This window comes from Zonotrichia leucophrys, chromosome 9 (assembly GCF_028769735.1).
Source record: "Zonotrichia leucophrys gambelii isolate GWCS_2022_RI chromosome 9, RI_Zleu_2.0, whole genome shotgun sequence".
NCBI lineage: Eukaryota > Metazoa > Chordata > Aves > Passeriformes > Passerellidae > Zonotrichia > Zonotrichia leucophrys.
In genome coordinates, this window is record NC_088179.1 from 3,274,007 (window position 1) to 3,300,538 (window position 26,532).

At 41.3% G+C, this 26,532-nt stretch overlaps 1 protein-coding gene across 2 annotated transcripts in view; it reads left to right on the forward strand.

Moving 5' to 3' along the window:
• The first annotated feature begins 739 nt into the window (after positions 1–739).
• The window catches only part of CLSTN2 (calsyntenin 2), a 303,869-nt gene continuing 278,076 nt past the window's right edge, over positions 740–26,532 (forward strand). For both annotated transcript variants that reach the window (XM_064721578.1, XM_064721579.1), the window contains exon 1: positions 740–931. In XM_064721578.1, coding sequence (XP_064577648.1) covers positions 844–931 — 88 coding nt within the window. In that variant the 5' untranslated portion in view covers positions 740–843. The remainder of the gene's footprint in view (positions 932–26,532) is intronic.

Here is a 26,532-nt window from a genome sequence, read left to right on the forward strand (position 1 = left end):
GACCAACAAGGATCCCTTGGAGTGGTGATTCTGTTGGAAGTACTGGCTTTTCCAGAGTCAGGTGGCTTTCTTTGATAAGCAATTTATGGGACAGAGCGCAGATGAGGGAGCATTCGAAGCAGGGAGGGAGCTTTGAAGGGTACAATAATTCCTTGTGGCTCTCACAGTTTATGTGGAGCTTGCAGCGTAATGTGTAATCTTAATTTGTAATCTTTGTGCATCGCGTCAAGCCTTGCCAGGGCCGTCTCTGTGTCTCAGGTTTGTCCGTTCCTCGTTCATTTCTTCCCTTTACCAAAACCTTTGCGATTTGCCCTTTTCCTCCAACAACACCATCTCGTGTCCAACCCGCCTGGGGTTTCCAAGGTCTTCTGCTTCCCTCCAACTTTACTGAATTATTTTATCTTTTCTCCTCCGTTCCCTTCTTCCAGCCGCCACCTTTGTGTCTCCCTTTCCCAGTGCCCTCTGCATCCTTCACCAAAACCTCGCTTTCCTCCTCTCCGTCCCCTCTCCACCGCTTTGCCGTGTCCTTGCTGCCGGCTTGCCGCGGGCTGCGGTGCCACCTGCGGGGCTGCGGGGACACCTGAGGGGACACCTACGGGGCTGCGGTGCCACCTGCGCGGGCAGGTGCGGTGCCGGCCCCGGCCGCTGCCCCGGCTCATGAATATTCGGGCCTGCCCTCGCCGTGACGTCGCCGCGGTCCCGGGCGGGGGCCGGAGCCGCCCCGGCGCTGGCAGCGAGGGCGAGTGACGGCGCGGCGGCAGCAGCCTCCGCCCGCCGACTCGCCCGCAGCGCAGCGCACACAGCCGGGCCGGGCCGGGCCGGCGGCCGCCACCAGCGCCGGGGATGCGGAGGCGCCGCTGCTGCTGCTGCTGGGGCCCGGCGGCGCTGCTGCTGCTCCCGCTGGGGCTGGGCAGCCTGCTCGCCGCCAAAGGCAGGTACCGGGGCGCGGGCCGGGCGCGGCTTCTCGGGCGGAGCGGGGCTGAGCGGGGCAGAGCTACCGCTGCCCTCAGGGAGGGCACAAAGTTAGGGCGGGGGTCTCGGCTCGGTGCCCGCAGCTCAGCGGGCGCGGCTGTCCCGGGGCCGGGCGGGAGGCGCCGCTGCCGCCGCCGCGATGCTGCGGGTACGGGCCGGGGCTGGGCTGAGGGGAAGCGCCGGAGCTGCCCAGGCCGGGAGCGCAGGAAGGAGAAGCGCTGTGGTTCCCAGACCGGGAGCGGAGGAAGGAGAAGCGCTGTGCTCCCCCAGGCCGGGCTGGGACTGCCCGCCGTGCCGCAGGTGCATCGGGGCTCTCGCTGTTCCGCGGGGCTCTCACTGATCCGCAGCGCTCCCATCTCCCTCTCAGCCAGCCGTGCCCCTGCCGACAGCTCCGGTCGCTCAGGTGTTCGGAGATTTCTTACCTCTGTTTGTTTTCTTTTCCCTCGCCGTGTTTCCATGCGGTTTAGGACTGGCTTTGGAGCCCCCAAGTTTTAGAAACTTAGTTTTGAGAACTCTGTCTCAGTGTTTTTTAATATTCTTTTCAAACGTTACACTTGCTCTTATTTTTGTATGGGGCTTTGGTGGTTTATTTCATTTGTAAGCATGTGTGTGAGAGAGAAGAGAAAAACTTCAGTGTTTGTTTGGCGTTTGTTTTCTTCGCAAAACCCCAATCAACTGCTTGAGCCGTAACTTTGTGAGCAAATTGATTTTTTTCCCAGCAAATGTTACTTGACTTTGTTTACATGTACGTGTACGAATAGCAGAAAGTGACTGTAGGAAATTAATTGTTCCTTCTGTTACTGACCCAACGTGCCTTGGTGTCCTGGTGGGAATGCCGTGTTTTCTGGGCAGATTAACATACAACGCGTAACATTTCGATGGAGGGGAGTTATTTTCCTTCTCTTTACTTTCTAATGTAATTCAAGGTAATTGTCTCTTTTAAAAGGACCTTTTCCTTAGACAAGCGTGGGAGGTTTTATTTTGTGGGAGATGTCTTTTAACCTGCCGGCAGCTCATCAGACAAAACGGGGTCGGTCTCGCTGTGCCTTTGACCACTGGAGGGCTGCAGAGAACATTTTTGGATAGCAGAAGCCACAAGCTTCCAGTAGTTGGTGGTTAAAAATAGGCATTTTAATGTTATTTATATTGATATTCGAGTGCTGAAGTTTTTATTCATTACTTTATATACCTTGTTTCTAAATATTGGGTATTTTCAAAGGCTATAAGGCAGTGTTAATAAATGCGGTAAGATGTCTTGGCGCTGTATGCAGTTAATATCTGAAATGCTTTTTCTTCCTCCACCTGGTCAGTAGAGGGAAGGAAAAAATGGTTTATTTTAGCAAGAACCTCGTGCTGCTTTCTCCTTGCTCTCTGTTTTTCTATGGTAAGAAAGTTTTAAGTTAAAAAACACTTTGTGGGTATCTTGTGCACACAATTGCAAAGCTTGGTGCTGTAACCACAACCTGGACTTGTGCTCTGAAGGTGCATTCTGGTGGGAGATGGAGGTAGGATGCAGGAGGTGTGTGCAAAGCTCCCCACGTGCCCTGAGCATCCTGTTATTTATAAGATCAAATACAACCAAAGATAATGATTTCAATTCTCATCTTACCTTATCTATTTCACTGTGCTGTGCTGCTTCTCATTTTAAAAACAAAACCAAGCCCCCTCCACCCCCTCTCCTTTTCCCCAAATGTTTGTGAGGAAGGGGAGAAAGATTACGGGAGCAGTTCTGGTTCTCACTTTTCACTCAGTAGAAAATAACAATTTCTTTCACTTAATTGTTCACTCTGAATAGAAGGGGGAACCTACCCTGTCCCAAAAAAACAAACTCCCCAAAGTTTTTCCGAAGGAAAAAGAAATATGAGGCAACATCAGTGTGTTTAGGAGGTTGTTAGTTACAGAACTTAATGTGTGTAATAAATATGCATACACAATTTGTTAGCTTTGCAGCAGACTGTTCACACTGAGATATCTATCATAGGGTACAATAAAAATCACCATTTTGGACAGAGAAATGTTTGCTTTTAAGTATTTCCAAATAGCTTTGCTCCATAAGACAGAGAGGCACACTTTCTGGTTTACTGGAATTGCATTAATGATGTCTGGAAATCTTGTGAACTGTCTCTTGTTGTTGTCTTCAGTTATGGAAAATAGAATATGCTGAAGGATAAGGTTTGGGTTTTTCCCCCATCATATTCAAAATTCATAGGTCCATGTGGTCACAGACAGGGAGTATTACAACCTGCAGCACTTTTTGTTTCCCTAAATCTCTGTGTAATGCTTACCTCTTAAGTAATTTATTACCTTATTCTAGTATGTACTACTAAACTACTCAGTGAAGTCCTAAAAGGGCTGTCATATCCAAATTTCTTGTAAGACCCAATTAATTAGCCTCTTAACTGTTACTGTCTTTGAACTTCATCATTACCATAAACAACATTTTAGTCTTCATTTTTAAGTATGGCCAAAAGCCACTCAATGAATAACTAAGCCTCTCAATTAATAACTAAGCTCTCAATGATCTGAATAACTAAGAATATTTGATCCCAGTTAAATTAATTACATGGGCAAAACCTGAAGTCTTAGCCACTGCAGACATTTCCAAATCAGTGGAACATTCAATCCCTGTTGGCAGGTCTGTGATGGGAGTGCATCAGATCTGACTCTCAGGAACAGCTGACCCAGGGAGACAGAGCCAGCGATTTCTGTGTGAGGGAAACCTTACAGCCAGGGGGAAGGACAGTGAGGAAAGAGGCTTTGAGAACACACTGGACAGATCCTGGAGTCTGAAATTTTATGCATCATTCAGTATTTCCTTTTATTCCTTTCTATCGTAAATAATAATGAAATACTTCTCATTATCAGTTCATAGGAGACATTAAAAAAAAAAAAAAAAAAGAGCCTTCTTTCCAACCTCATTCAAAATACATCAGGAGCAATGTTTGGCAAGTGTTAAAGTGAGAAGATGGGAGGTGAAGCAACTGTGCTTTCTTTTGCTGGTGCTTCCAGTAGCTCACCAATAAACCCCAATAAAGACATGTAAATGATTTCATCTTTCTGTTTCTTTTCATCAATAAATGGAGTTAGGAATCCTTTTTTTTCTAGAGTGTTTTGATTGAAAAGCAGTTCATGAAGACTGACTCTGGTGTCTCACAGGATAAAAGATTCGTCTGATTATGAAGTCTGGGTGTCAAGATAATGAAATGATTTAGAGATCTCAAAAGACAGAAGTCAGTATTTGATAGCAGCTTTAGTATTCAGGTATTTCAGCATAGAAGACTGACAACTATATTTAAATTGTCATTATGAAGTTAGAGAATGTTTGCCAGTCAGAATCACATTGTTACCAATTTTAATTGCATTACTTGGAAGACTACCAAGACTGGGAACTTAGGAGATTCCAAAGCATATTTTAATTGTAAGCAGTGTGTGTGCCACTTAAAGAACACCCTCCTAGGTGTGTTTTTGTCACCTCTCATTAAGTGGCTTGTGAGCAGTCAGAGCTGGATCCTATTTTTCCCCTTTGAAGTGACTGGTTTTGAACTGGGAGGGTTGTATCTGTATCTGGACATGCTTTCCCGTGCCCAAATTCCACACTGGAAAGGTGTAATGGGACAGGGGTGGGCCAGAGACAGAGATGACCACACACCCAATGTCCATGTAGCAACACAGAGCATTTCTTGTCCTTGAGCTAGCTATTCTTGTATGCCTAATGATTTTTAGGGCATCTAGCTTCTCTCTTTAAAGGAGCCACTATGGTATCCACAGAGGGTGACTACTAAGCCATTTCAGAGCTGGTGTGGGACACTTTACACCCTTCAACACAGTGGCCCCTGTTAGAAATCCATCCCCACCTGGACATCCCATGCAGGCAAAACATCCCTCCCACACAGGTTAAGAGGTGCATGTACCAGTGATGTAAGGCCAGATTGTAGCTGCTTGGCCCTCAGGATTTTTGATCAACACAGGACTGGTGCTCAGGCTGTGTGGGCCCTCGGAGGCCAGCAGTGGCAGATCCCACAGGTGTAGTAGGCCATGCGTTGGCAGATCCCACAGGTGTAGTAGGCCATGTGTTGGCAGATCCCACAGGTGTAGTAGGCCATGTGTTGGCAGATCCCACAGGTGTAGTAGGCCATGATGGAGGCCAGCAGTGGCAGATCCCACAGGTGTAGTAGGCCATGATGGAAGCCATGTGTTGGCAGATCTCACAGGTGTAGTAGGCCATGATGGAGGCCATGATGGTGACGTCTGCCCCTCTGTGCATCATCCCACTGACCTATATCTGTGAAGGCTTTGCCTCAGGCACTGCAACAGTAGAAACCATGTTAGATCTTTGATCTCCTTCAACCTGAGTGCAGTTCACCTGGGGCTGTCCTGTTGATTTGAAACCTTGGTCTTCTCGCTCCCTAGAATCTGCTTTGGAGGCACAAGACTTTAAAGGGATGAATTGAGGAATTCTGGTTTTTTCAGGGATAGTCATGGGTGGAGTAGGGGTGAAAATCAATGCCTGTATTTGTCTGGTAAAATCTGCATCCAACAACAGCAGGGTACCCAATGATATTTTGCATTGTGGCACGGGACCTTCCAATTAACAGTGCACTCAGTCCTTTCCCAATAGGCCCCCAAGCCTTGAGAGGGACCTTATGTACCTTTGAGGTGCTTATGGTTACTGCAGTGGAGGAGGACACATCCATTCCAGCTGCTCCTCAAGTTTTCCCTGTGAGCTGATCACATAAGCTTGTACTGGAGGGTGGGAATTACTTGTGTCCGCACACATTCCCCTTTCACGTTCAGTTTCTTGTTTCCCTAGTTCTTGAGAAATTGATCATTAGCATGAGATTTGGACCTGCATACCTTGGTCATATGTGCGGTCCTTCCACATCAGCTGCAGCTTGCATTTGATCCCTTCTGTCCTTGAAGCATTCTCTGTGGAAAGGACTTTTGGGGACAATTTGCTCCCAGGTGCAAATTTACTCTGTCAAGAAGGTTAATGAGTGGGATCCAACCATTTAAAATGTGCAAGTGTCGATTTCTAAAGTGCACTTTAAGACAGTACACTCTAAATGCCTTCAAATTCTTTGCAGTGTGCATTTCAATAAAAATGGATATGTTGATTGGTTACACGTATAAGAGCAAGGGAGTGAGTTACCTCGAGTAAGTTGATAGAACATTATGCATTATAATATGGCATCAAAGTTCAAGTGGCTTCTTGATAAAATTAGCCTAAAGGCTCTGGATGTACATCAATTAATTTGGTACTTGTTGTTCTCAATAAGTGATTTAAAAAAAAATTTAAAATCAGCATTTAAGACATATTTAATCTAAGTGGGTTTTACCCCAAATCCTGCTTGATGTGGAAGATGGATGATTCTTAAAATCCATCTTTTAAGAAATTATTTGGGTTTGTGTAAATCTCTTGTGGTGCTTGGTGGTGCAGTATCCCTGATGCTGCTGGCTTTGTGATACAGGTTGGGTGTGTACAAGATGTTCAAGCTTGGCAACAATTAAAGGGATTGGAAAATTGCTTCAGGTTTTTTGGGGCCCTTATGGGCCTGAGTATCCTCAAGATACAGAATGTGAGTTGACCAATAGATTGTTGAAGAGTATTGGGTTAGGAAAGATGATTTTTGCAGTTTACCTAAAAACACATTTTGGAATAGAAGTGTATGTGCTGAATTGCAATTCATTTTAATGTGGCTTCTCTCAGTATTGATTTTAAAGATGGCTCTGCATGGATTTGCAGTTTTCCAGCAGTTAATGCTGTTATTTAGATGTTTGGTTTTTGTATGTGTAATCTTGACCCTCGTTAAATCAATGTGAGATTTGCAGTGTATCTTGGTAAAATCGGAGTTTCATCCTTTGTGTGTTTTCCTATAAATGTAAACACTTATTTCAAAGCTTTAATATTGTTCTGCTAATAGTTGCCTTTATCCAAACAGGAGGAGTGTTTGATTTATCTTTCCTTTTACATCTTCCTGTGGTATAACTGCTTTCATTGAGCCAATAAAACCATTCTTGGTTGATTTTGTTTGGTTGGTTTGGGTTTTTTGTTTGCTTGTTTGGGGGTGTTTTTTGTCCTTTTCAAAGTACTTTTTATTCAACCTGAAGCTACCAAGTGAAGTGTTGGCCAGAATTGTTTCCTGCAGGTTTAAGTGTGGTTATTTTTCCCTGTGCTGCCTGTCAGAACAGCAGTGTTGAAGCAGGCTGTTTGCTCCCTGTCTGTATTCCAGCCCCATGACTCCTGTCTCGTACTGGGTTAAACACTGGCAGTGCAGTAAAGTCAAGCAGTGCTGCACTCTCACAAAGTTTCACTCATGCTCGTTTTGTGGAGCTGTTTCTTGTTGCTGTTATAAATCAGAACAATCACTTGAAGTTGCATATCCCAAATATGGATAGTGCTTGGCTGTTTTCTAATAGCAGTGATTAAGAATGACATTTAATTTACTATTACTGTACTTAGCGTGTCTTAGGACAGTTAAAATGAAGTGGAACACCTTTTATTTCATTTGATGAAAATTGCAATCAAATACAAATATTAAGATTCTGCTTTTTGATCAGCATTCATCTGTCACTCACTTGCTAGCAGACTGTAGTAAGTAAAGTAGGTGAGAAAAATAAACTCTGCTCATTTTGGGACTGATCTCCTAATTTTTTCTTGTGTAGATTCTCTTCCTACTGTATCAACACTGTGTATGTGTTTTTATATATACTGCATGTGTCTCATCATTATCAGCATCAATGATTTCATGATTTTTCAGACACTTGGGTTTTCTCCTCCAAGCTTCTGAAATAAGCAACAAAGAAAATTTAGTCTTTTATCCTTTAAAAAAAAATAAATAAACCCTACCTTGAATGTGAGGGAGAAGCCCAAAGGTCAGGCAGGCAAATCACAAAAAGTGACAAAGGAAGTAATGAGGGTTTCCCTCATAACTTGGTGGGTCATTTTTGTCTCACACCTGGCTCTTGGAAATGCAATCAAAGCGTGACTGTGGCTGGAAATTATTACACCCCTTGCCTGTACCAGGCTGCACATTTGCAGTAATTGGGTTGAATTTTTTGGTTGTGAGAGGAGCTGGTAAAATATGAGTTGGTGGAACTAAGTTAAAATCATTTGTGAACTCTCTCTCACAATTTACTGTGTGATAGATACTGTTGGTTTCAGATATTTGGTTTGGAGTTAGTTTCACAAAGGTTACTAGCACGGGTCAGTCTGAGACAGAATGCATTGGCAGGTATATTTGAGGCATTTCTGAAAAAGCTGTACAGCAATCGTGTTTGAAGGGTGATTTTCCCTTTTCCTTAGGAGAGCTACTTTAAAAATTCCTGAGCTATAGCTGAACAGATGGTATTTGCCATTATTGTCAGGCTTAGATCTTAAAAGTTCATTTTTTTCTTCCTTAGTTAACAGAATTTTAAATTTGTGTTGAAAAAGGAAAGCCAGAAAGATGTTAAATGTCTGATTTATACTGAACTGCCTTAAAAAGTCAGCCTTTTGATGGTGGTCTTTAAACCTGGCAAACCTGGACTCAAACTCTTGCTTTGGTGTCATAAAGGGAAAAGCATTGGCTACTGAAGCCAGTTGTAGTTGGTTTCTGTTTTTTCTTTCTCACAAAAAGCATAGACTGTATAAAATTATAAATGTAATTATTTCAGTGTTCTTCTGAAGCGAAAGGCACAAGATTAGGCAGAGTTATTGAGATGAAATAATTTGAAGATAAACATTTTGAGGTTTATTTTGGGAAACTAAAATAATTTCCTTTTTTTGCTCCCTCTGCACTCCTCCTTTAATGGTGGTCTTTGGTGTCATGGGATCTGTGGGACTGTTCCAATGGCTGCAAAAAATAATCGAGAAAAACACATCTATTTTCAGTAGGCTTGTATTACCATTCAGCTGTCCATCTAAATTTGTAGGGATTCACAAATCAAAAGGAGCTGGAGCTGCTTGAGAAGATCAGCAAAAATATCTGAGAGAGGATATTTTTGGTGGAAACAACATGACCTCAAAAAATGTCAGGCTGTTTGTTGGATGCTTGACTTTCTAATAATAAAAAATGTTAAGATATTTTTGTCCAATGCGTTTTCTTTTTAATAACTTAAAATCTGTGTAGATTTGACTGTAATGCCTTTGGTTAGAAAGTACTTCAGTTTGAGACGTCTTAAAGGAGGTAGTTGCCTTCTAAGTTCAGGGGAATATTTAATTTTTCTCCCCTCCATTCTACAAAATACAAACTTGTCTTGTTTTCCAGTCTCAAAGAGTATATATTCTTTAATGTACAGTGGAATTTACTAGGGCATAAATCCTAAAATGCTGTAATGATTTCTTAAACTCTCAGTTTGAATGAGAAGAGCTAAATCCATGCATGATTTGGCTTAACCTTCTTTGCAAATACTTGAACCTGAACAATAGAAATGCTTTCTGTACAGAGTGAGGCTGTGTACTTATTCTGCACAATAGAGAGCATTTATTTACAGCAAGATCAACAGAGGAGGAAAAGCAGTTTCATGTTTTGATAAGCAAAGCAGTTGGCAAATCAAATTTTGAGGTTTTGAGGCTTCAGTGCTTTCAGCACTGCAAACCCAATGGAGGAACACAAGCTCTGAACCACGAGCCTTCTCCAAAGAATTCAGATTGATGGGAAAACGTTGAAATTCTGTAAACTTTTGGGTGTGCGGCCTTGACTGTGTTTCAGGAAGCAGTTCTCATTGAGACCACAAATTCTAAAAATAAGTTAGGGCAAGGGAATAAGGTCTGTTATAGAAATTTAATTATAGACCAGCTTCCATCTCTTTGGAAGCTAATAAAACCCAATATATTTTTGCAAGACTTGCCGATATTGGCAGATTAGTGGATTGAAGGGTAAACTGGGACATAGCAGGAAAATTAATTTTAGTCTGTGTTTAAGTTCACTTTCTACACTAAAATACCTTCTACAAAGTGCTGACTGTACCATAATTGTAAAGGAATTTTGACATTTTTTGAGTTTATCCTTGCAAAATGTTTCCTGGGTATCTTTTTGCAGATCTTATCTAACCCAGTTCTTTTAGGCTGAATGCACATCAGAGAATTATTTTATATTCCACATAAGCAATTACTCTGATGTAATTTATGACCTGCTGACCTTTTCACTTTTCTGCTGCAATGATTATAATGAGTGTGTTGAACAAGGAGGAAATTGAAGGCCAAACACACAGGGGAGTTGAATCACCTAGGAGCTGGAGAAATCTGTGGGCAGGGAGCTGATTGCAGCCTTTTCCTGGGGATAATGTGCAGATCTCTTTCTCAGCTATTGTTGCAAGCACAGGAGGAGAAACTTGATGATGGGGATCGAGGCGAGCAAGGAAATACACAGTGGGAACTCCTGGAAAAGCAGTGGGATGCTACTTAAAGATTATTCTGCATAGTTCTGGGCAGCACGAACAGCTGTGTCACTCCCTTTTCACTAGGGAGGGAAGGGACAGGAGCCTGTGGGACATCATGAACTACTCTTGGTTTGTTCTCTGCCTCATAAAAGATGAATTACTTATAAGGCTCCAGAGGCTGGGGGACTGAACTGAAGAGCTCTGGTTACAGAAAAACAGTGTTGTTTTTTTTTTTTTTCCTGGTTGGCTTGTAATACTTCAGCTGGTTTCATGTTTTTTTATTACGAGTTAAATTTCAAGTCTCAGATCTAAATGTAAAATTTAGTAAGATCTCTGTAAACTTGGCAATATTTTTGTGATGCATATTGTTATAAATGATCAGCCAGAAATCCAAATTAATAAATGTAAAAGATTTTATTTTTGTGACCAAAATACGGTCCTCAAAACCCACAGCCAAGGAGACAGCATCAAGATCAGCACAGGGTAAACCTGGATCAGACCTCTATTGCATCAGAGCCCCCTCTGTTCACCAATGCTTTTTCCAGCAGGGCTGTTTGATACAGATTTTTATGCCTGATGCAGAGGTGCCCCGATTTCTTTTGTAACCCTGCATATGTATGAGGGTTTCTGTCAGAACTCAGTGCATCCCTCTGGGTGCCCAGAGCTGCCAGGACCCTGCCAGGGGGCTCAGAGACCCTGGCACACAGCCCAGAACACCTGTGGGTTTGATTGTGACCCGTGGAGCAAATTACCAGCTTTGTGTGAGGACCTGAAAGCCACAGAAGTTTAAGTAGTGTAATGATAAAATCATCACTGGGTGAAAAGGTAGATTTTGGGGTTTTTGGAATGAGGTTTTGGGGACAAGATGGAGGGACTTGGGCATCCAGCCTTTCTTCTTCTTCTTCACCTCCATCTTCTGCAGTGATGTTGGCACTTTGGGATTGGTTTAGAGTAGAAGCTCACAGTCTGACACAGGTGATAGGTATTGGAAAGTAATGGCAAACATGTTAGCTGTAGTTTGTAGTATAAAGAGATAACACCACCCTGGGGGCAGGCAGAGTGCCTGGGACTGTCCTGCGGAGCGAACCTTGGCAGGACAGGAGAAAATTTTTATAGATAAGATCCAATAAACAACTCTGAGACTGAGAACTGAAGAGCTCTGACTCATTCTCCGAACGTGCGGGCTGAAACAGAGACTGTTCACATGTCTTGGGGCTGCAATAAACTGCAACCTCCCGAGAAGTTTCTTTCACTGTGCAGGGCTGGACAATTGCTGTTTCCTGAGCAGTGGCAGGAGCTGATCATGTCAGGGGAAGTTGTATATTCAGATGTATGATCCTTGACGACTTCAGTTATCTAGATGGATGGTATCAGTTGACCAATGATCACCCTTGGGTGTCTCTTGATGGCCCCAGAGGAAGTGGATCTGGGCATTGTTCTCCTGTTGCCTTCAGGAATTTTGAAATTCCAAAGGAGTTATCTGTCCCTGGGCTGCCTGTGGTCAGAGACTCGTTGGATTTTACAATTTTTATAATATACGTTTTCTTCTTAAGTGTGAATTACTTTATAACATATCAGTGTATGTCACAGACATCTTTTATGAAAAATCCTTTCCTTAGGATTTTTTTTCTCCTGAGAAGCTGAGAGGTCTCAGGAAAAAAATGTAAACAATGATTATCTGCTGCTGTGGAATGCAACAGGTGCATCTGTGATTGGCCCATGTTGGTTGTTTCTAATTAATGGTCAATCACAGTCAGCTGGCTTGGACTCTGTCCGAGCCACAAGCCTTTGTTATCATTCTTTTCTATACTTAGCCTAGCCTTCTGATTAACCTTTTCTTCTATTCTTTTAGTACAGTTTTAATATAATATATATAATAAAACAATAAAACAAGCCTTCTGAAACATGGAGTCAGATCCTCGTCTCTTCCCTCATCCTCAGATCCCTGTGAACACTGTCACAAGTGTATGTAGTCAGTCTGTCAAAATTCAGCACTCTGTGATCTCTGAGATATCTGAAGAGTAGAAAAAAAATGAAATAGAACCTGTATGCTTTCACATTCTTAGGCATGTAGAAATTAATGTCTTCTGTGTTAGGGCTTTGCTCCTAACTTAGTGGTGGTTGTTGTTGTTGCAGGGAGTTGATCTAAACGTAGAAGAACTACAGATAGTTAATTTCTGTAGTAATAAGTGCTGTTCCACTTGGTGTCCCCATTATTGAGTGGAACTGATTGCCAGCATGTTACTGTGTTCACAGGGGTCTTAGGATGAGGGAAGAGACGAGGATCTGACTCCATGTTTCAGAAGGCTTGATTTATTATTTCATTATATATTTTACATTAAAACTATACTAAAAGAATAGAAGAAAGGATTTCATCAGAAGGCCAGCTAAGAATAGAAAAAGAATGGATAACAAAGGTTTGTGGCGAGAGTCAGAGCCAGCTGACTGTGATTGGCCGCTAATTAGAAACAACCACATGAGACCAATCACAGATGCACCTGTTGCATTCCACAGCAGCAGATAACCATTGTTTGCATTTTGTTCCTGAGGCCTCCCAGCTTCTCAGGAGGAAAAATCCTAAAGAAAGGATTTTTCATAAAAGATGTCTGTGACACCAGCAGCTTTGTCTGACCTGTCAGGTGGGGAACTCACTTTGGCTAAACTTTGGAGTGCAGCAAATCTGAGAGTGACTCCTGCCCTTCAAAGGGAAGGTTCTTTGTAGCATTTCCAAAATACCTGGCTCAGAACAACAATTGCTCCTGCCTTGTGACGATCTTGAGTTCCCCCGTGGTCCTCAAAAAATAAGGGCTGCTCAAATTGCTCAATGCTGTAGCATCCTGTGCTCTCACTGCTGTTTTTTCTCCATGGTGGGAAGTGCCTATGATCCCACTGCAGAAAGAGAATGGAGATGTCATTGCCAGCTTACAGATCCAAACGGGCTGAGTGAGAGTGTGACCCTGAAAAGCTGCTGCACTCTTCACTGCAGTGATTTGGCTGGAGACACTTTGGCTGCAGGGGAATTTCCATGCTGTACCTATGACAAAAATCAAAGAAAAAGTGTGTGCTGGTTTTACTGAAGTGTTATTCTGAAGCATTCTTGTATTTCAGTGGCACATCAGCTCAAATGGAAATCAATGGCTCGTTTTCCTAACTATGGGGAAGCTGGGTCATTCCCTTGTGCAGACCCCTGGTAATCTGCAAGTTTGCACAAAGGAGTTCAGAGTGTCTGGCAGAAATTGTGTTGAGCATCTTTGCTAGCCTTTGTATGAAAAAATGCTCCACATTGTCATGACCTGAAATAGAAACATAGGAGGTAGTATGCTGGAAAACCCAACAAACCATGTGGGATTGTGCTCCTTTGGGCTGGCAGAAATTGTGGAGAAGATTTTCCGGTGATTTGCAATATCTGGGTGTGATATAGTGAGACTTCTGTGTGAAACACCTGGCTGCTGCTGAGATGAACATGTTCTGTTAACACTACAGACTTGGTCTGGGCAGGAGAAAAATCAAGAGTGCTTTTGATTTTAAAATAAGTTCTCATCAGCTGCTGACTGGATTAACTAGGTATTACATAGCAATTGCTGTCTGGGCTATGTTGACCATGCAGCTGCAGGTATGTTATTTTCAAATATCACTGAAAATAGCCTTCCAAGGGAAAATTTGTGTCTTGTCATCCTAGCAGGAATTACATGAGGTTTGACCATTCCTTCTCTGTATTCAGAGCAGGCTTCAGTGTGACTGGTTCCAGTGGTTTGTTTGGGTTTTCTTTTTCTTTCTTTTTCATTTAGAGTGGACATATTGACTTTGTTCTCACCATACTAAGGCTATAGACTGCTACTCATGGTAATGGTTCACCTTTTCTGCTATAATTCTTGAACAACTGTCTTTTGTGAGTTTGGGCTTGGTATTTCAAAAGCATCTATGTATCAAAACCTTCTTCAAATTGAGGGAATTGTTCTGGAATGTAAACAGGTAGTAACTTCGTAGAACAAGCTCAAATTCCAGGGAAGTTCTCTGTGTTCTTTCTTTTCTTTGCCTTTATAATAGGGGCAAATAGATTTTAATTTTTTTTTTTTTTGAGTTTTTGTTAAGGGTATTAACTTTTGGATGAGATAATCTGCTGAAGTGATTCATTTGCATAACAAATTACTGGAATGAAGTATTGATTGCTATTCACAAGCACCAACATTCGCTGAATAGCTTGGAAAGCTAATTAAAAATTATAATTGACTTTATTCTGCTTTCTCCTGGTAATGTTTCGCTCTCCTGTCAAATTGTAAAGTTGGTTTTTGTCTTCAGTGTTTGAAAACTAACCTGTCTTCAGCACAGTCAAGAGACTTTTGCAGCCTGTTCTGAAGTGTTCAGGTGCAAAGTTATGGGTGAGTGGGACGAAGTCTCCTGGGGCTTCTTGATACCCTCTTTGTAACTCAGGTAAGTTTAAAGGCAGATTGTTTGCATATTTCACAGCCTCTTAGGATTAGAGAGTAAGATTTTTGTTTAGCAATTTTAGAATTTAGAGAACTAGAAAAGAACCAAAATGTTGATTTATTTAAAGAAAAAATCTTTACATATGTCAGTATTGTAAATATCTTTAAAAATCTTGTCTTGAGCAAATTGCTGCCTGACCAAGTGATGTGGTTACTGTTGATGTGCTGAAAAGTGTCTTTATTGCATCAGTTTAAGCCACCGTTTAGTTTAACTAATGTTCTGTAACAGGAGAAGATGACAGAAATAATGATATTGTCCCTGTTTCTGAAGTCTTTAATGTGAACATTGAATGAGGCTGGGATGGTGTACCTGAAAGTCTTGCTTTGTGCTTGTGGCTCACATTTTCCCTGTTTCTGCAAAATGCTGTTTAGCCCACTGTCGTAGACATCTTCTTGTGAAAATCCTTTCCTAGGATTTTTCCTTCCTGAGAAGCTGAGAGGCTCCAAGAACAAAATGCAAACAATGATTATCTGCTGCTGTGGAATGCATCAGGTAGATTTTCGATTAGCCCATCTTAGATGTTTATAATTAATAGCCAATCAAGACCGAGCTATCTCGGACAGAGTCCAAGACAGAAGCTTTTGTTATCATTCTTTTCTATTCTATTCTTAGCTTAGCTTGCCTTCTGAGATGAAGCTTTTTCCTTCTATTCTTTAGTATAGTTATAATGTGATATATATATCATAAAATAGTAAATCAAACCTTCTGAAATATGGAGTCAAATCCTCTTCCCTCATCCAAAGACCCCTGTGAACACTGTCACAGCCCACCCTGACCTTTTGAGCTTCTCTTTTTCCCAAGGTGACCACCTGGGCAGGTTCTCTGTTCAACTCCAAGTCCTTTCACTCAGGGACATCATTCCTGAATCTGCAGTTTGGAAAAACTCAGCAGAGCATTTTGCACAGGACACCACTGCTGCCATTCCTAACTCATGCCATGGGATTTTTTAATGTATCCTATGAGAAATATCAAATATCATGGAGCAATTGATAAGGATATTAAAACAAAGTGGAATGTGTTAAAATAGCTTTTGCAGGTAGAAAAAAAAAGTTATTAAAAGACTAAGAAGGCAGTTGATTTCTCAACACTGAGCAAAGATGCACACTGTTGGGTGGACAGGGCTGTTTCTTAGCATGATGCTTCTGAGGAGAAAATGGGTTTCAAAAAGTCTCATCACCAACACATCTGAATGCAGCTGGTAACAGGATAAAGTTCATTGTGTGTGCTTTTTGTAGTTCCTTGTGTTGCACTCAAGCATCTCATACAAAATGTTATGCCAGCAGCTGAGGGAAATGAGTTAGTTCAAGGTTAGGCTTACTTTAAGCGTATATATTGCTGCTTAGGATTTAAATTTATTTGTCGAGTAATTTGTAAAAACTCTACCCTAAAAAAGGATTTTTCATGCTATTAGCTCTTTTTAAATGCATTTGGCACACTGATTCATGAAAAAGTTTACCATTTTAAGTTGACTTCCTCAAGTGTAATATGATATGAACACTTAAGGAGATTGTAAAAACAGCTTTAAAAATATTGTGTATCCTTGCTGCATGCCTTGTATCATTTATGTGTACCTACCCTGCATATTCTGAGGAAATTATTGTATGTGGAGTCCATTTCCATTTTGTAGAGGAATTGATTGATTAGCTTTATGCCACTGTTCCTGTGAATGAGAATGGTGCATTTGTTAACTTTTTAAATATTAATTTGTAATTTTTGCAGGCAAGATCTGTAAACAGTTGAAGCACAAAAAATACAAATATGTTTTATGCATTTCTTAATGACTTGGTGAAAAGACACGCTTTTTGACTTAAGTTTAATGTCTGTCTCTTTGTTATACATTACTTGTGGTTTGCTCTGTAATCAGATGGCTTTTGGGGATTAATGTGCATCAGATTCTAATCCTTTTAATTATGCTAGCTAATGTGTTTTCCTATTTTTTCTCCTTCATTGAAGTCAGCAGGGTGGCTTGTAAATGAATGTGAAAGTAAAGAGATCAAAACTCGGCTTTCAGTTGGGAAATAATTACAGTGCATATTCTGCAGATCAGGACCAGTGTCCAAGGCAGTACAAAACTGTGTGCTCTGTCTTTTTAACAAACCCCTATTTCATAATGAGATTATTTTGTATGAGGATTTGCCTCCAAATGTGGCACTGGGAGGAAAGAAGGCTCTGGGCTAAGACATTGCTCATGGATTTGCTCCTCGTGCTTCCTTCATGGCTCTGTGTGGAAGGATAGAATGTGAGAAAATAAAGATGGTGCAGAAGGTAATCTCACCCCTGAGGAGTTGCTGCTGTACTAATCACCAAAGATTAGGAACAGGCCTGCCCTTAACAGGCCACAGCTGTGTCCAATAAGGATGACTGCTGTAGAAGAGTGGGTTAGCTGGGTGAGTAGAGAGCTGGAGTTTGTTGGCTGTGCTGTGAAGGAAGGAGAAGGAGTCAGTGCTGTGAGGAGATGACCATGAGAAATCACCAAGAAGGTATGGGACATTTCCAGTAAGATGACAACAGCTCTGTGAGATTCCATGGACAGGAGCTGTCTTGAAGTTTGCTTTCCTTTGCTTATTGTTCGTGGAAGAGGCGTGATGCCTGTTCTACTTGAAATGCTGCCCTTTGTTGAGAGGTGACCCACGTGCTGTGACAGTGACCTTGTCACCTGTTCTGTGGCCCCAAGCCAGGGCTCTCCATCCACTCTGTGCAGTGAGTGAGGAACAGGATGGAGTGCAAGGAGAGCAAGCAGTGTGTGCTGTGTGGAGCCAGAAAACAGCTTTATCGGGCTCCTTTTTTGTGAAATACGAAGCTGTGTTTGGTGTCAGGTACACACAGGCAATGTGTGCATTTGTGATTGGGATGTGTGTGGAGACCGACCATGGGACAGTTATAAAGACAAATTCTAATAATAACTGAGGGAAGTAAAGCATGGAATAAGGCCTTTGAACCTATCTTTTGTTTGCAATTAACCCTAGTTAATTTAGGAGCATTGGAATTAAAGTGTTAAGGATGTTGCTTTTTGCTTGTAGTTAAGCCTTAAAGAGTTCTGCAATATGCATGTAATTTTAGAATATTGCTTGTATCCTTGAAACTACAGCTTTGGAATATATATAAAGGAAATATGCTTATCTCACACCTTAATAAAGCAGAGAAAAACAGCTTGAGAAAGGAAGATGAACATCATCTCAAGGATTTATAGTTTTGACCAAGGGAAGCTGGACATCACTGTTATGAGATTTATAATCCTTGCAATTAAAAGGTGGACACACATCTGGGGAGCTGGACTCCACCAAATGGGATTTGTCTTTCTTCTTTCAGAAACTGGACCACCACCACCTGGGGATGCTCCTTTTGGGATACATCCTGAGAAAAACTAAATCACAATAGTGTATAGAATTGTGATGTAAAAATTGGGAATAGAAACTGCTGATAAAGCTGATGAGTACCCCTATAAATACCTGTAAGCCTCAGCTATGGGTGTGCAGTGGGAGAGAAAATTTCCCCTACTGTACCCAGCACTGTATTGCTCATACTTTACCATATTAATTAATAAATTGATTGCTGCTTGAATATTGGCCTAGTCAAGCTTCTTATAACAGCTCAGTGGGCTTCTAAGTCCCAGGCTACACTTGTCCTTTGCATTCCCTCAGTTAGTTACTATTCCTGCAAAACACTTTGCGACTTCTTCATTTTTTTTTACCCAAAATTTTGGTTGTTTGGCTTGTGGTGGGGGTTTTTGTGGGTTTTGTTTTGGTTTTTCGTGGGTTTTGTTTCTTTTTTGGGAGGATTGTTTTGTTTTGTATATGTTTGGTTTTGTGTTTGTTTGGGATTTTTTTCTGGTTTTTTCCTTTGCTGACTCTGCTAGCTCTTAAAGAATTCTTTTCCCCTTGCATTATGTTTTATTGTTCAGGGCATTACAAATATTTTTCTTTGGGTGTTGCAAATTTTCTTATCACCTCAATTTAAGTTTCTCCTCTAGCAAAAGCACTGAAGGAGCCTCAGAAAACAGAGATGGAAGAAAATTTTTAAACTTTGTTTTTTCCCAGGCAGAACACTTTGGCTCTTATCTCTGCTTTCCATTTGCGTAGGTTTTTATTTTAGCATTTCTAGCTACTGTAAAATAAGGATGTTATTTTTAATAGGTGTGAAATTATAGATAAGAATGGTTTGAAATGAGGAATAAAACCACCCACCAAACCTGCAAAGCAAACCTATATTGTAATATAGATGCTACTTATATTTGCATTTGGTGTATTTAGGCATAACAGCCAGACTCTTGGCCTTAATTCTGAATGAAACATAGTTTTCTTTTACTTTATTGGCTAGGGAAAGTTAAGAATTGTTTGTTTGGGTTTTTTAATTCTTCTCCTTAGAAATTTTATATGAATTAAGTTTTAGACTGCATAAAATGTGTAACTACTCTTATTGATTTTTCTCACTGATGGAATAATGCTCATCTCTCTTCTTAGCTGGTCTCCTGAGATTCTGTAGGTCACCCAGTAACATAATAAAATCAAACACAGACACACTATCTGTTAAACTATACACCATGAATAGAAAATGAGCTCTGCAGTGACTCTTTGGTCTCTTTATTTTACTGCTGACTTTGTTCTTGTGGTTTTTGTGGGTTTTTTAAAATATCACAGGGTATTAATATAGAAAAACCAGTAAGTGACAGAAACTACTGCTCAGATGGAAGTTGTTATATTAGGATTAGCTGACAGATTAAAATATTAATTATAATCTATTTGTTTGCACTCATGTACAAAAAAAAAGGGAGTCAGGATAATGTCTCCAATGTTTTTACCTCCTTTCGTTCTTTTGTGAAATCAAGATTCGTGGGGAAATTTCATGAGGTGAAAAAGGGGACCTAAGATGATGTGTGAGCCATTAAAGCACTGATTTCTTACATTCATTTTTTACTTCATAAAATTCAAGGGGGAATAATAAAGCCATGAGTGTAAAAGCAGGGATGACTCCTTATTTGAGAAGAGGTCTCAGAAGAAAATTAGGACAAAGCTTTGTTTTAGTCTTCATAAGAATAAAATTAAGTCAATATTTTTAAGAATTTAGAAGCTGGCCCCCAGATTGGCTGTTTATTCTTGTCAAAACGTATTTTAAATTTCATTTGAAAATAAGTCTCTTTTAATGTGATGCAGCTTTACCTTGCAGGAGGAAGCATCTCTCTGTAGCACATTCCTTTGTGGGTTTTTTTGTCTAAGTCTGTGAGCAGATCATTTTTCCCTTAAATTACACCTCATATGCCTGGTTGCTTTCTTTGTAGGTTCTCCTGTGCCATTTAGTGTGCAGGGTTTCATACACCACCCATTAGGGGACACCATGGAGAAGGTTGTGGTTCTTTTCAGGCTGATAGAGGGCATCTCTTCTATCCTACATTAATATCAGCAGAGCAGTATTTCTCTGTTTCATTCAATTATTCTGCAGTCAGAATGCTACTGTTGAATTTAACTGTCACTAACTAGGAATAGATAGTACTCAACAAAAAGCCAAGGTAATGTTGAAGAACCTTCTGATGCTATAAATACAGTCCAGACTGGGTGGTTTAACCAGTGGGTGTCATGTTTATGTGGGCCTTCTTTTAGATGACTTTTTAAATGGCTTGATGGATTCTGGGAGGAGCTTCCTATGTTTCTGACAGTTTTCTATCAAATAAATGCCATCACAGTTCAAATAACTATTCAAGAAGAGGCCGAAATTGTAACAAAAACCCAAAGTCAGCCAACTTGAGCACAGTATATAAATAAAAAGTGAAAGCTGCTGTTCCTCTCTCCAGTCATTTGCCCATACCCACTCCCCCTTTGTTTTTGGGCCTGTAAAATGGGCTCATTTTGATTAAACTGGCTGTGCTGTGGTTATGTTGGTTTTTAATTGCAGTCAGCGAAGAAGTTTTACTGCTGAGTAAATTAGTCACTTCCAAAAGTAGGAAAAAGCAAATTCAGTCAAGGAAAATTGTACAGGTGCTAATGCTGAGCTAGAATTAGATTCACTCTGAGCCACCACTACGAGGTAATAAGGCTGTGGTGATACTCAACAGCAATTGAATGTTTAATCAACAAAGCTTCCCGTCTGAGCATTAATATAAATGCAGTGAGAAGTCTGGTGCTCTTAAACGTAAAGATCTGAATCGAAGATTGCATTTAATCTGTAGGAAAGATGATTCTTCCTCTGTGAAAAAATGACTTTGTGAAGGTTTTAATTCCCTGATTTTTCTGCTTTGTGTCTTTGTACCTGTGGAACAAGAGGCTGGGGGGTTCACACTGGTGTTGTCCATGCTGGATGAGAAAACAATTTTCGTGTCAGAGAGGAGTATGGGTGGGTATTTGTTCTCCTGGCAGGCCCTGTGCTGTTCCTTGCAGAGGTGCTGCACGGGTTTATTTTCACTGACTTTATCTTGCTCTGCTGGTGTCCACGCTCCAATGCTGCTGACACAAAGCCATACACTGGCACTGCATCTGGGGCTGCTTTCAGATGAGTTTTGTGGGATGGCTTTTCTGTGGATCTCCTTTTTTCCATTGTCCTTTTTTCATCGTGCTTTCAGTGTTTTGGGGGCAGTGTGTGAGCGCTGTGCCCCTGAGATGAGAGCTCCCTTTGTTGGTCACAACTGACCACACTCAGTGTTCAACAGCACCTGTGCGTTCCTGTGGAGGGACGGAATGTAGGAAAATAAAGATAGGGCAGAAGGTAATCTCACCCCTGAGGAGTTGCAGCTGTGCCAATCACCAAAGGTTAAGAACAGGCCTGCCCTTAACAGGCCACAGCTGTGTCTAGTAAGGAAGAGTGCTACAAAAGAGTGGGTTAGCTGGTAGAGGAGAGAGCTGGAATTTGTTGGCTGTGCTCTGAAGAAGAAGGATTCAGTGCTGCAAGGAGATGTCCATGAGAAATCACCAAGAAGGTATGGGACCTTTCCAATAAGATGACAGCTTGTTCCCAGGGTACATTTCATGGAATACCTTTTCTGTTTGTTCTATCAGCAGTCTAGATGTACTCACTATGGAAGGGATCTTCCTTTCCTCCTTTCAGGTGTCTGGTAAAACACTGCACAAAGCTCTTTTTGCACTGGATCAGGATGTGAGTTGTTGGTCTGGGTGCTGTCAGGGCTCTCCAGGCAGCTCTGGAGTTGCCCATCATGTCAGCTGGGGCACTCTGCAACTCTAAGGATCAAACACAGAAACACAGATATTTTTTCATCTGGCCAGGATCCTGAAGGGAGGACAGGAGGTAAGTAATATCCAATTGATTTCTGCCAGGGCAGCTCTGCCTTTTGCATGCTGACATTGCTCATTGCCTGAGAATTTGTGGTGGCACCTGGAGCTTGATGCAGATATTGATGTTAATGCAGCAGCTTCTGAGGCATCATTAGGATGACAAATGGGATAATTCCATGGTTAGATTCTTCAGCCACATGCTGTGCCATGGAGCTGCAGCTTAGCTTGCAGCCCGCCGGGAGGGGAAGCGTTGCTGCAGTGTGAACCATTCAGTCCATGTTCAAATCTGAATAATGCTTTTAATAAAAGTAAATGCATTTGGTAATCAATATCCCCGTGTAATTGTTTAGCTGCTTTCCCAGTATGACTCTGTGTACTTTAGGTGCTCTTTTGCTTAACAAGCTGCAGTCAGTGAAGGGTTTCTTGCAGTATAAGAGGTTTTTGTGGTGGGGTGGGGGCAGAGAACTGCAATTGAGTTTTGACAAATAGAAGCTTTAGGAGTAAGAGCAAAGCACATGATGTTGGACGCTTCTCTGCCTAAATTGTGAAAATCTCTTGGTGCCTTATTGAATATATACTATTTCACTTAGATTGTAAAAGCTTAACAGTATCAATACCGATTTTCAGTCTTGTGGAATTTGATGGTATAATTTAAACCTGCAGCTGTTGTTTGCCTCATGTCAGAGTGAAAAGGATTAATCTTCATTTGTATCCTGCCCTGCAATTATCTAGAGGTACTGTGTGCCCTATATGATATAATCTTATACAGCAGAGGATTTCTTGTAGTCTTCATTCAAGCAAAACTTGAAGGGAGAATTTAATTTTGGGAAGGATGGTTGTCATGAATCAGAACAGAAAGTTTTGTATCAGAAATGCTCCTCAATTTCATGCCTGCAGTTCAAGCGCTGCTGTAAAATTGCAACAGAATATCAATGTCCTCCACCTGGAAATCAGCTAAGGTGTAAATGCAAAGTATGCAGATGTGCTAAGACACTGAAAGTAGTGGAAAAGAGAAATGAAATGTGGGGGGAATGTGGTTACATAATTGTGACAGTGTTCACAGGGGTCTTAGGATGAGGGAAGAGACGAGGATCTGACTCCATGTTTCAGAAGGCTTGATTTATTATTTGATGATATATATTATATTAAAACTACAGTAAAAGAATATAAGAAAGGATTTCATCAGAAGGCCAGCTAAGAATAGAAAAAGAAAGAATGAATAACCAAGGCTTGTGTCTTGGACAGAGTCTGAGCCAGCTGACTGTGACTGGCCATTAATTAGAAACAACCACATGAGACCAATCCCAGATGCACCTGTTGCATTCCACAGCAGCAGATAACCATTGTTTACATTTTGTTCCTGAGGCTTCTCAGCTTCTCAGGAAGAAAAATCCTAAGAAAAAATTTTTTTCATAAAAGATGTCTGCAACACATAATAGGAAGGAGAAAAGAAATTTGCTGTCTCCACTGTATGTATTTCCACTCTGTAGTTAGCCCAGATGACCTGCACTTGAATTTAAGTGGTTTAAGTGGAACAGGCAATGTCTGAGCAGAGGTGTGTTGCATGTCTGTGCTTTCTGTCATTTTATGCTCATTTCTTGGGGCTCAGGCCTTCTGGATATGCCAGTCTTAGTTCAAGAAACTGTAAATTGCCTCGTTGTTTTTCAAGGGATTACTTCTGCTTTTGGCTGGTCCTTGTGCAGCACCCAACGTAGCTGGATCTTCATTCTCCCAAAATACATTTTTCTGGCTGTGGCATTAAGCAAACATTTGCTCCTGTTCCTCATTCTCTGCAGCTGTGAGCCAGCACTGCCAACAAGTGTTGATGCAGTGGTGCTCTGGGTGTCCGTGTCTGGCCAGGCAGAATTCAGGGGTCCAAGTCCATGAGATGAATGAAGATAAGATGAGCTCAGTTGGGTGCAGTGACAGTGTGGGTCAATCCCTCTGTGGTCTTTGGGCTTCCCCTCCAACTCAATATTCTGTGACATCAGACACAGCTCTTCTGTGGAATCAGCCTATTACTGGGAGAAAGTAAAAATCTTGGTAACTGTAACAATCAGTGACTAAATCAGTGAGGAAGTTTTCCAGTGAGTTGAAAGTTCCTGTTAAGTGGATATGAGTAATTACAGCTTTAAGATTTTCTGTCCCAGCTCCCCCTGGGATGATGTTCTTGGGATGTTCTGTCCCAGAATTTTAAAAGCAGGAGCAGGGATGCTGTTGTTGTACATGAATACACTGCCAAAGGAAAGCACGTGTCTGTCTTTTCAACATCTGGAAAACTCAAACTGTTGCTGTCTGAGATTTTTGTTAGACCTGGTTTACTAATCCAAACAAACTGTTTGGTTTTTTTTGGTGCCAAATAATTTATTTAATTTTTTTGTAAAAAGTAATTTCAGCCTGTTTCAGGAGGAGTTGAATCAAAATTTAATTGTGGTATTGAAGTAGGGTCTGCAGATTTCCAGTTTGCTTCTGAAAAGCTGTACATACACATCAGCTTGTAAGTCATAACATAAATAAATTTCTGCAGAAATGCTGAGGACAGTGAGGTGCTGTGCAGACCTGCAGTTTTTCATAATGCCATATTTTATTTAGTATTATGGAATTTTACAGAGGCTTAGGGAGCAGCTACAACTCTAAGTGACTTTTTTTGGAGACATAAAGAAGTTCATAAAGGCTTAAACTAATTTGGTTATTTCAGGGTTTCTCCTTCTGTCTCATCATTCTCCTTTCCTCATTAATGAACTGGCATGAGCTACTCCTTCCCTCCCCAGGTCAGGTAGTTGTTGGAAAGGGTGAGCATTGTTCTTAAAACCTTAGTGAAACAGAGGAGAAGGGTAACCACAAAAGACTTAAAATTTAATCATCGCCAAATAATGTTCATGAAATTAAATACTGTTTCTAATCATGTGGAATAATGTAGGCCAGCTGTGGTCAGTTGTAGGAAAAGCCCCCAAGAAAGTATTGAGAAGCAATTAATTAACTTTAAGGACTAAGTGATTTTTTTGAATTTTCATCCAGCTCTTCTGGCTTTATCTCTGCTTTGTGAGTAGAACAGTACTTATTTCTGAGGATTAATTAAATAATAGCACTTGGTAGCTGCAAGTAGCCCATTGACTGGAGTTCTTTTGACCTCTTGGGCAATGTATTGATCTGAAATGACTTTGCCATTATGTGATCAAAAGGAATAGAAGAACATAAGAATTGAAGTTAATGAAAACTCTACAAAGTTACTGTAATGTGAGCGAAGCAAAGCCTGAAAACATCAAGGTAAGGTTTTATTCCAGTGAAGAGTGACTGTCTTGTCTGTTCAGGTCAGTCTAAGGTTTTGGAAGCTTTTGCCCAACGCGGTTACTTTAGAGGGAATGCTATAGTGGAGAGGGAGTGGAAATAGTTCTGTGGCATACAGTTCTATGTCCTCTTGCAGATGGAATCTCACAGTCTACATTTACAATATATTTCTGTACATGTGTGCATACCATCAGCACTTCTATTTCATATTGCCAGCCGGGGTCTTTGTGCAAATCACAAGCAGGACGGGGCTGCTGTGGAACGTGCCTTGAGCTGTTTATTTTCCACCATCAGTCTCATTACGTGGTTACGGCAATGGGAAGATGCCAGCAGCTCCTATCCCAGGCAGCAGATGAAAAACTTAATGTTACAACTTACTTTAAAAGTTTTTTGACCAATCACACAAAGCAAAAGCACACTGACAGTAGTTCTATCCAACCACTATAAGCACAGGTACCTTTGGTTAAAACAATGCTTGCTTATTTCAAATACAATACCTGCTTGTGAGCCTTAAAACACAATGCACAGAGCTCCATTATTAAGATTCAACCTTCCTAATATCTCGCTAGATAAACTTTTCTGTATCTTAGAGAGTTATTCTAGACAAGCGTTAATACACAGACCATTGTTCTATTTGCCCTTGCTTTTCTACTTTTCAAATAATTTTTCTGCTGACCTATCTCATGGCTGCTGCTTAGCTCTAATCACAGTTCTGCTGTCTCTGAGGCCTTGCCTTTTGCAGCTTTCCCAAACCCTCTGATTTTGTGGGTTCCCAAATTTTGAACTGAGTTGATGCAGAGGCTGCTGCAGTTGCCTGGGATGGTTCACACCTCATTTGTGGACCAGCTTTGGACTGGCACTCACCTTCCACCGTGTTCTTGCAGCTGCTTATAAGATCCCTGAAACTGAAACCCTGGAAAAGTGGAGAGGTGTTCTGTCCAGTACCATGTTATGTCTGGGGATTGATAACCACAGCCTCAGGATAAATCCTGTTGACTTTCATGAGGAGAAGGCCCTAAGACATTCAGGCTTTGTATTTCTGGTTCACATCTAGGAAAATGAATGGAGAATCGCGTAAAACGGTGGTGTTCAAGTCCATCAATATACAAACCGAAATGCAGATCTATTATTTCTGAAGTGCTGTCTGTGAGAGTTCATTTAAATCTCTTTTTAGGTTTCCCTGCTGCTGCAGATGTGCTGCCTCGTG